The sequence below is a fragment of the Leptonotus elevatus genome, chromosome 1, assembly GCF_054856555.1.
Source record: "Leptonotus elevatus isolate MCC_2025b chromosome 1, RoL_Lele_1.0, whole genome shotgun sequence".
Lineage (NCBI taxonomy): Eukaryota > Metazoa > Chordata > Actinopteri > Syngnathiformes > Syngnathidae > Leptonotus > Leptonotus elevatus.
Window position 1 is genome coordinate 15,228,723 of NC_141239.1, and position 10,856 is coordinate 15,239,578.

Genomic DNA, 10,856 nt, shown 5'->3' on the forward strand with positions numbered 1-10,856 from the left:
AATTTAAAATTGTCAAAATCCTCAGAATTTCAGCTTCCCAACAGTGCATATTCTCTTGATTTCTGTAGTCCACTATGAAGGCAGACTGATCATCTTTGAGTCAAAATAAAACACAAATATACTAAAATAAATCAAGTTAACCCATGACCTAAAGCACAGAAAATGGATGGATAACTGAATTAAAAAAACATGTACAGGTATATGAAACTATAACATAGCTAATATAAGAATAATTAAATAATATAAAATACATGTAATTTTAAAACATGAATAGAAATATATGTACAGTATAAATAAAATTGCATAACATTTTAAACATAAATTAATCATTAATTATTTAATATACAGTTTATTGAAAATACATGGAAAATCTACAACCTATCTACTATGAAATTAAATATTAACATGAATTTTAAATGATTTAATCCCATGAAAGGCACAATTTCCTTTTATTTAAAGTTATTTTATTAAATTTAATGTCGCGTTTTTGACAGAACATTATTTTGTTCCGGGCATATCCCACGAGCGGGAGGCCCGGGGGATGACCCAGGACACGCTGGAGGGACTATGTCTCTCGGCTGGCCTGGGAACGTGAGTTATTTTTGACCCAACAGTTTTTAGAGTGTAGCCAGGTATCTATGTTAATCCATTCAGAGTTCAGGAAAAAAAGTAATTTCCTTATAATAAAGGTAAAATCTATTATATTGACATAACCTCTCAATGTTCATAGCGTGTACTGACTTGTTTACATAAGCAGACTGGAAGATTAAGCTTGAACCGAATGAAGTTGATAATTACATACAATATTAAATTTACCCCAGATTACCAAAATGTCAGGTGGTTTAGTGAACGTTATTTTTACTTGAATAAAAATGTTTCAAGTCGGAGGAGAAGTGAAATACCAGGGATACTAGTGCTATTGTAAAGAGCAAAAGATAATATTTTCCATGTGCTGTGACTCAGCTGTCTTTGAGAGCCCTGGCCCAAAAAATTCAGCAGGCGACAGAGGGAGGGAGGCCTCTACACATTTTTTTTTTTTTAAACCACTCCCTAAAGAGATCATTTTCCTCTTGGGAAAGACCAGTTCGACCAGGCTTGTTGTATGTGTTCTTGGCTCAAGGGTGTGCCGAATGCTGCTGCTGCATGTGTGTCAGCTCCCAACCTGCATATACGATCATTGTTGTCAATTGAAGCACAGTAGCAAAAAAACAAAAAACATGGATTGGCTCGTAATGTGAGGCGCTTTCACACGCTTTTATGTTATTGTTCTTTAGAGCAGACTTTCACATGTTGTAGCCTCGTCCTGCACACATCCTTGAAAAAGTAGAAAATAAGTTCATTTAATCACGTTCACATGATCAAAACGTCAGAACCAGGAATGGTGTAACCCCTCTTGTCAACCCAGACGTTCAAAAAGGTCAAAACAAAGTTGATTTAATTTTGATGCCACTGAAGTGATAACATCAAACAATGTTGAATTCGGATCTCATCCAGATTTGCCATCAGTGTAAACACAACCTATAAAAATGCTATTGGAGTACTATCAGTAGCTGAGGATCATTTTAAGCATTGCCTTTTTTCTTCCAGCGAGGCAAAAAAGAAGATATGTTTACATTATTAATAAATGTAATTGGGGGGAGGGGGCGACTCTACGGGTACCGAACTGCGACTATGCAGGAGTCCATGGAAGTAGAGGAAACATATTTATAATCCCCCCCCTCCCCAAAAATGTTTTGGGGGGGAGGAAAAAAAAGACTTTGGGGGGATTGAGAGGCTACTCACTGTGATTGAACATACGTAATTTTATAATATCTATATTTATATAATATCTATATATTATAATATATCTCCTTCATTGTGTTTTTTTTTAATGAATGTCATCTTATTGAACTTGACAAACAGTCATGTCATTATCATTTGAACTAAATTGGCTTTGAGGCTAGGTGTAATATGCATGTTGAATATAGATCCAGATCTGCTGTCAGAGTAAACGCAAGCTGTAAAATGCCATTGACATTTATGGAAAAAAAAATCTGCAAATAAGCAAATCTGCGGATGGCCAACCGTGAGGTTCCACTTTACATAAAATGAATGACAAATATTTCATTCTCATTTTAATGATTAAATGTTGCAATATGAAATAATGTGGTGAATATTAGTCATTGTCATTTCATTCAATTTGAATGAAATTGGCTTTCATGCTAGCTGTAACATTCAACTGTATTTAAACGGAGGCCAAGGGAAACGCAACCTATAAAATGCCATTGACTATCAACACAAACATTTTTTATTGAGTGTTTATTAGTTTGATCACTTCTGCATATAGCACCAGAAGCTTCTGGAGAATGAAGGTGTGTGTGTTTTGTACATGTGTGTTTTGTCCATCACTTCTTTTGGAAAAATCCCATAATGGAAGCTTGTTTCGTCGTTTTGTTCTCTGTCGTTTTCTTCTGACTTTTCTTCTCTTTACTCGCCGTCGTTTTTGCTCTGACCTGATTTTTCGTCGCCGCTTGCTTGGCGGCGGGAGCGGCGCTTTCGTCTTCAGAGTACGACTCGCTTTCATAGCCTTTCTCCGTCACTGCAACCACAGAACAGAATCAGAACCACAAACGGGAGAAAGTTGATAGTTCTAATTTGCTTACCAATGCAACCTTCTTCATCCACGAAAGTTCGAGACTTCAAGACACGTCTGTGCTTGCGTATTTTAGTCGTCTCAGAAAGTCCCAGCTGTAATGAAAGAAACGTTTCTTCTTTGTTTGAATTATTACAAGTAAGGCATAGAAGTCATTGTCATAATTACACGTGAAGCAGATTCCTTGGGAGGAGCTGGCGATGCTTCTCTCACAGTCGTTGTGGGCGGTGAATCTGGAATGACTGTGGACAATTCTTATTTTTAATGGAATATTTATGAATTTTGGACAATACAGAACATGTTATATATCTCACCTTGGTGCTAAACAACTACATTGTAACCAGATGAGCATCCGATCAATACATCAGTATATACAAACATGATCAAGATCAGCAAGCAAATCTTTTTTTTTTATACACCATTAGCTGGAAAAAAAGTCATTATAAAATATTTAATTTTTAATTTAAAATGTTTGTGAGTTTTTATAGGATTATGTTTTTATTTGTTAATGTTACATTTTATAAGGGCTGGTAATACAGTACTTTTAAGAGATCTTTTTCATTTTTTTTCATTTTCATTCAATAGGCCTACCTTATAAAATTTATTAGAACACTATTGAATGGCTTTTTCATGTGCAACCTTTTAAAGGAATACTACTACTAATAATAATAAAACTTTTAAATTTCAATAGAGATCGAGTTCGGGCTTCGGCCTTCCTGGGCCTGGGTGGAGTTTGCATGTTCTCCCCGTGCTTGCGTGGGTTTCCTCCGGGTGCTCCGGTTTCCTCCCACATTCCAAAGACATGCATGGCAGGTTAATTTAACACTCTAAATTGTCCATAGGTGTGATCGTGAGTGTGGATGGTTGTTTGTCTCTGTGTGCCCTGCGATTGGCTGGCAACCAGTTTAGGTGTACCCCGCCTAGTGCCAGAAGCCAGCTGGGATAGGCTCCAGCACCCCCGCGACCCTTGTGAGGACAAGCGGTTAAGAAGATGGATGAATGCATAATTTTCAATAAAATAAATTCTTAAAGAGCCACAAAAATAAAAGCCGTAAATCCAGAAATCGACAATAAAACAATTGGATCTAAAAATCGCAAGGTGAAAAAAATAACTGCAAAAATAAATAAAGAAATAAAAATGAACAATGTTTTAAAACCATATAAGCAGCGGTCATCACATTTCAGCACAGTTCCAGATAAAAAGCACAAATCAAGTGCTGATTAGCTGATCATTTTAAATCAGCTGTGCTGGAGGAGGGAGACATGGAAAACAGGCAGGACCGTGGCTCTCAAGGACCAGGGTTCCCTATACCTGCCCTAACCCCTAAAGCCTGGTTCACACGGCAGGAGAATTTCCCCTCCTGACAATCATAAGGACACGATTCATACTCTCAATGCATTGTGGTCTATCTCAACCAATTGAGTGACTATCAATGTTCACTCCTTATCAAAGAGAATTTATCCATTTGGATATTTGGACACCCCTACAAAATGGCGCAACCCCTTAGTAGTGCACTATATGGGGAGTAGTGTGCAGATTCAGACACAGCCCCGGTGTTGCATTTGGCATCCATTTTGTGTTATGCACACGACAGCCACCTACAGGACTGGAGTGGAATAGTTTTACCCAACTCGACAGAAGGGACGAATTAAAAGACGGTAACACGTTATTCTTACCGTCTTCGTCTTCGCTGCTGTCGGGCACAGGCTTCTTAATCCTTCGCCGCTTTTTCTTCTCCATCTTCTCCTCTTCACTGTCAGAACTCTGCTGACGTTTGGTTTTGCTTCAGAAAGAAGAAGGAAAATTTAATAAGCCACAAGACATCATAGCCGTAAAATAAAACCCTTTAGCAGTCACTTTATCAGGTACACAGTCTTATGTTTATTGGCAGTTCTGGAGTTTCTAAAGCAAGCACCCATCAACCAGGAACAGCATTGACTGAATTTTCCCTGTTGGATGCAGCACTTCATTACAAAGCTACAAAGTTACACTTTGTGTGTAGATCTGTGTATGTGGCTTATGCAGCAGACACCAGTCAACAAGTCCCCGCCAAGCATTACAATTTGGGTTGTTGCTTGAAAGTGACTTTGGATCTTCACCAGACCCTAGCTTTGATGTCACGAGCAGATCAAGTCAGTTGGGCGGTTACATTGTTAATTACCTCCACTGTCCCTTCGATATTTGGTTCTGATCAGTAATTGAACAATATGGTGGAACCTCAAAAGTAGAACACAATCTGGCAAAATGTTTGTGTTGGATCTCATGTAGAGGGTGTCCCTAATGAATTGTCCGGTCATTGCACACAGTCACAAACCTTGAATCTTTCTTTTTGTGCTTCAGCGTTTCTGTTGTGACCGTTTCTTCTTGCTCTTTTTCCAGCGGTCGCAGTTCCACTGCAGACTCCACTGCCACTACTTCCTCCTCCTTCACAGGTTTCTCCTGTTTCTCTGAAATAAACACCATTTACTTCACATTTTACAAATACTTCACAGTTTGTGTGTGCTCTCCAAAATGTTTTGTTTTTTATTTCAACAGAATTCATTATTCACTTTTTTCACTTACTAATGCTTTGATTGCCAAAGAAGTTCATCATGCGATTGGACTTTGCAGATGCTTTACCTTTGGGGACATCTACCTAAAAAAAAGAAAATAAAAAGAAAATATATAACAGGCTTCCCAAAAAGAGTAATATTAGGTAATACTTATATTATTATTTATTATATGAGACAGATTTATATAAAAATAAATCTTGTTATTAATACAAATATTAATCAAAGGAAGTGATCTGCCATAGAATCGAAACATTAACATTATACACCAACCTATATAGTTAAGAATCCTCATTACAAGTTAACTTTTCCAGCTATGGTTGCAAACTTTGCAATTTCCTTTTAAAATGTAAAAATCCTAATTAAATCAATTCATCCTTAAAAAAAAAAGTAACTTAAACTTGAGTAACTTAATGGCTTTTCAATGCACCAATCACCAGGAAGCTTCGCTGTGATTGGCTCAGGCCTCATAGAAAACGTACATGCTGTTCATTGGCTTTTGTGAGCCTCTTGACTGGGAAAAACTTTGTGTATTGGATCAAGTCAGTGTCAATCAACGCATTGGGAGTAGCTAATCTGTGCATCCTAATTTAAGCTTCGATCAAGAAAGGGTAGATCATTTGCGTATCAGATGGAAATTTGTAAAGTTTGCAGCAGTAAATAACGTAGCTTTATGGATATCATTATTGGTGTGGACTGTGGACTAACAATTTTACTGGAATACTTTTACTGGACCCTTGTCGATGTAATAGGAACATTTGTTATGGAGTTTGACATCTTAGAAATTTATGAGGCTGAAACGGTGAGTTGCATCTTTATTGTAAGTTTGCGACTGTCTGACTTAATTGATCACTGAGCCTGCAGTTATGATTGGAAAGTAGCCACAAATTGCCCAAAAATTGTTTCTCAACCAACCATTTCAGCCTTGTGCAACCAGGTGAAAGAGGACATTCTGAAGGAGATAAATTACATCTCATTTTACTCTGTCAATAACCGATAGTACGTGGTTATACGGGCTGTGTTAATATAAGATGATGTGATTTTTTTTTTTAACAGTGCCTGAGCCTTATTTATATTTCTAACAAGTGAAAATACTTGAGATACATTTGAGTAAACTTGATTTAAGATTGTAGCTGGAATGATTCAATGCAGAAGGAAATGGTCAGCCACAAATGTACATTTGTGTGCAGATTAAATTACACTGTTTTATAATAGGAGGTTAATTGTGGACAAACCTCAGTTGCTGCTTCCTGAGGCTCTGACTTCACCTCTTTGCTGCCATCTTGGCTCTTAGCTGCTGCAGCTTTACCAGCGAACATTCCCATGATGCCTTTGGCAGGCTTGGGTTTGGAAGCAGTGTCGCTGTTAGCGGAAGGCTTCTTGCTCTGTTGTGGCTCTGGAACAGGAGGCGGAGTTTTCTGTGCGTTGCGTTCCAGTGAGGACATGGGAATGGCAACGGAACATCGGATAGCGCTATACCTGCGAACAAGCAAAAGACAAACTTTGTTATCACAAATGCAGGTGAAAATCAGGAACTCTGAACTTTTTAAGGCCCGTTGCGTATTTTGGAGCATGGCAACTACATTTAATTCTGTGGTCATTTATTATTAGGGTCAAAAGAAGACCCTGATGGTGGGGGTAGCACTTTTGAGGGGTCCGGGAAAAGGAAGTCAAAAAATAAAGTATAATCCTACAAGAATAATATTTTTGGGGATTTTAAGTCTAGTTTTTCCACAGAAAAAAACTTTAAAAGGTCATTTAGTCAACAATTTATTTCAATAATCTTTGTACAAAAGGCACAACAGGAAGTTAGATAATTTTTCTGAGGAAAAATATATATTTTTAATTGAATTAATATTTTAGACAAGAATAATTGTAATTCATTTTCAAATGGTTCCAATCATCTGTTTAGTGCCCTAAGGTCTCCAGACCTCTTTAAAAGTATGAGGGTGGGCTGAAAAGTTCATAGCCTGACCCAGAAGGACAATCCTGTGTGACACGAATGACATTTTTTTTCATATTTAGAAGCTCATGTGGTTGTGACATTTCAAACAAATTTAAATAGGGTACTGTATCAGATAAAGTGTTAATTTAAGTACTTTTGCCTTCATTTAGGAAAATCAAGATTTACTCTTGCAAATTTTATTCCCATTAAGGAGCCATGCAAAGTGGGCTCAAACCCTTGTGTGCTCAACCTACTTGCTGCAGCTGAGCAGGTTGTCTTTGACGGCGTCGTAGTCGACCGCGTAAAGTGGCCCACTGTCCCTCAGCAGAGCTTTCTGGACGCTGTAAACGTGTTCGCTTACGATTAGACTCATCTTAGATTTGAAGTCTGCAAAGGCAAAAAAAATTAACGATGAATGCAGATTTGTATCTACAAGATTCATGAAATGTGGATGAAATTACACACCTTCCAGCTGTTCCTCACGCACCAGTGACACCCTGTGACTCTGGTAAAGAAACAATAGTTTAATAAGTAATCAGACATAGCACAAAACAAGAAGGATTTTAGTTGTTTAAGCGCACCGTGTGACCATTCCCCACACACTTTCCAGACACCAAGTACGTTGCGTGGAGCTGAGCCGAGCTCTCCTTCCTCTTGTGGTCCAGGTAGTGATAGAGCATTCTGGGTACAGAAAAGTAAAATAAAATATTGCTTTGGTCTTTTTTATATTAAATATCATTGTTTGGTTAACGAAAAAATGACTCACTGTTTAGCTGTGTTGACATGGACCCCAAGAGTGAGACTCAGCCATTTATATGTAACCTGTTCATGATTAAACAGACATAAGTAGTAAGTACTATTGTTATTAAACAATACCCAAAATGGAAATATCAAAATGAGTCTTGTTGACGTTAAGTGGACGTTGAAATAAAAAACGTTCTACATTTTCATCCTATTTCATTAAAATTCCATGTCGTACTAGCTTGCAAAACAGCTTTTACTGGCCTGATACATTTTGGCGTTTAAAGGTAATTTTCTATTGATTCTACGTCTTTTCAGATATGAAATCGAAGCCGAATGAATTTAAATGGCCTGCAAACCAATATGATTTTGAACATTGTGGTTTACTTGCCATATTAACGTCAGTTTATTGAGATTTACTTTAATATGTCGGATTTGTCAACAGACATTCAGCAACTACACACACCTCGGCGCTAACCTGGTCGAACCTAACTGAGAACGCGACGATAAGCTACACAAAATCATTCTTACGATCTTGTCGTGGTCGTTGACGTACTCGTCGATGTTATCCAGATAAAGCTCGTCCATTTTGTTCAATAATTGCATTTAAGGATCGTTTTGAAAACGCGAGACTGCGCGGGAAGAGGCTTTATTTACTTCCTGTACAACAGATCACATGAGCGCGCATGCGCTCTTCCCACTTCGGCGGCATTGCATGTGTCCTGCCCACTTTGAAATACAGTGCGTATTGTACTTTACAGTGTTCTAACTATACAAAATCATACCAATACCATACCAATAATGATATAATGACAAAATAAAAACAATAACAATTTTAACGAGCTCTATAAACACAGTCCAGAAGATAGTTTGTAACCAAGTTGTAAGCATATATGTAATAAAATACTAGTTTGCAAAACGTGTTTTGTGACAACTTTTGTCATGTTCAACTATAAGATTAATAACTAAGACATATAATGGTAGCAATGATGGGAAATGCCATCATCTAGTGTTTTACAAAAGGAGAGCAATTGCATAAAAAAAAGATTGCATATTAAACTTGAAAATGTGAAAATATTTTTGATTAAACAATACAAATGTATTGTATACTTGTGTATTTTTTTTTTAGATTTGATTTCTTATATTTATTTAGCCTACTAAATGATTGATTACATCTAAATAGTAAATACATATAGGCCTACTGTATATCTCTTTCTCATCATTGCTAGACACTCAATAGTAAAATTTAAAAAAAGACAAGAAGAAAAAACAATAAGAGTAAAAAGAAAAATAATCAGAAAGAACATAAATACATATCATTAGAAAAAATGCAAAATAAAATAAAATAAAACAGCTAGAGCCGGTTGTTTTAAAACTATACTAAAACAAACATTTAAAAATAAAAGAAATAAACAATAACAAATGCCATTCTAGTTGTTGTTTTGCTTACAATATTAAAAATTCACAAGGCATCTAACAATCCTTTTTCAGCTTTGCTTAATTTGCTGAAAATGTCCACACTGCAAACGAAGCTAATGCACTCGGCTAGTAAAAAAGATGATGAATTGTCATCGCTTCTCCAATTTTAAAAGCTCACAGAGCAGCTGCTGCCATCATTTACAAGATCAACTCTGCTTGTTCATCATTTTCTGAATGTGGTCTCACACGTACGCGTTTAACAAGAAGCCAAACATTTTCTGGGCCATTTGTTCTTTCTATGCGGCTGCATCCAAAAAAAAAAGACCATTTGTCATAAAATGCTTTAGTCTTATCATCAACTTATTGCAGAATAACACTCCAACAATTTAAACCAACTAAACTGAGAATGCTATATACAATTTGACAATTTGAGTATCTGGCATTTCCCCTGGAACTAGATCCTTTTGGAGGACTATTGTGTGTTTGTACATGGAGAAATGCATTCATTCATTCATTCATTCATTCATTCATTCATTCACTGTCAATGTTTGAGTATTTGGCTTTTTTTTTTTCAATTTTATTTCGAACATGTATATTTAAAAAACTGACTCGTTATAAAAGTACACGTGAAAAGACAAAATATACAAAACATATAAATCACAACATTCAAGCAACGAAAGCAACATAAGAAAGTTTCACAGTGTTTCACCCAGTCATGAGCTACGCATTTACACATACATGTTCGAAAAGGAGTAGGAAGAAGTATAAACTCATTAGGTCCTTCCCCTTTTAACATACATTACACAATAAATAGTAGGCATGTATAGTAAACAAACAAAAAAAAAATGCTAGTATACAACTAATATATCTTGATTATTAATAACAAACGTTATTATAGTAATTATAAATAGTGAACACATTGAACAGTGTGCCTTATGCATATATTGTAATACTTTTACATAAACATACAGTATATATTTTGTCCTTATCAATAGCAACAATACTACTGCTGCTACTACTACTACTACTAATAATAATAATAATAACAAATATAATAATAATAACATCAACAAATGTGTATATGTTTGGACATTGTTGTAAATCAGTACTCAGCCTGTTCCAAATTTTCACTCCACATACAGATGTACAAAATCTCTTCACTGTTGTTCTTGAATATTTTGTCTTTAAATTATGAATTCCCCTCAAACCATAACCTCTCTGAAAACGTATTTTCAACATTGCCCGGCAGTAACTTATGTCTAGCTTTATACCCTAATTGTACAGTATTGAGTTCCACAAGATCAAATAATTTTACAGTTTAAGATTGTAGAAACAGTGTATACAACCATATGGTGCCCAAAGCGCTTTACAATATGTGACATTCACCCATCCACACACGCATTTGGGGCCAAATCTCTTGTACTTGGTCGAGGAACCTACAGCCCTAAACATACCTAATGAACTAATTCCTAGGAACATTTTGCTCCAGGAATTCCAGCTACCAACAACTACATTCCTAGCATTTGAGGTAAAAATATACGTTAAGTGTTTTCCAGCCATGCCATGAAT

At 36.3% G+C, this 10,856-nt stretch overlaps 1 protein-coding gene across 1 annotated transcript; it reads right to left on the bottom strand.

Moving 5' to 3' along the window:
- Positions 1 to 1,941: 1,941 nt before the first annotated feature.
- On the bottom strand, positions 1,942 to 8,546 carry pold3 (polymerase (DNA-directed), delta 3, accessory subunit). The gene is made up of 12 exons (XM_086077306.1): positions 8,400 to 8,546; positions 7,894 to 7,949; positions 7,709 to 7,808; positions 7,593 to 7,632; positions 7,382 to 7,514; positions 6,418 to 6,661; positions 5,196 to 5,268; positions 4,948 to 5,080; positions 4,310 to 4,416; positions 2,801 to 2,874; positions 2,643 to 2,727; positions 1,942 to 2,578 (listed from the first exon to the last, which is right to left on the bottom strand). Exons 1-12 carry the CDS (start codon positions 8,472 to 8,474, stop codon positions 2,385 to 2,387), a joined length of 1,314 nt encoding a protein of 437 aa, XP_085933432.1. The 5' UTR covers positions 8,475 to 8,546; the 3' UTR covers positions 1,942 to 2,384.
- Between the last annotated feature and the right edge of the window lie 2,310 nt (positions 8,547 to 10,856).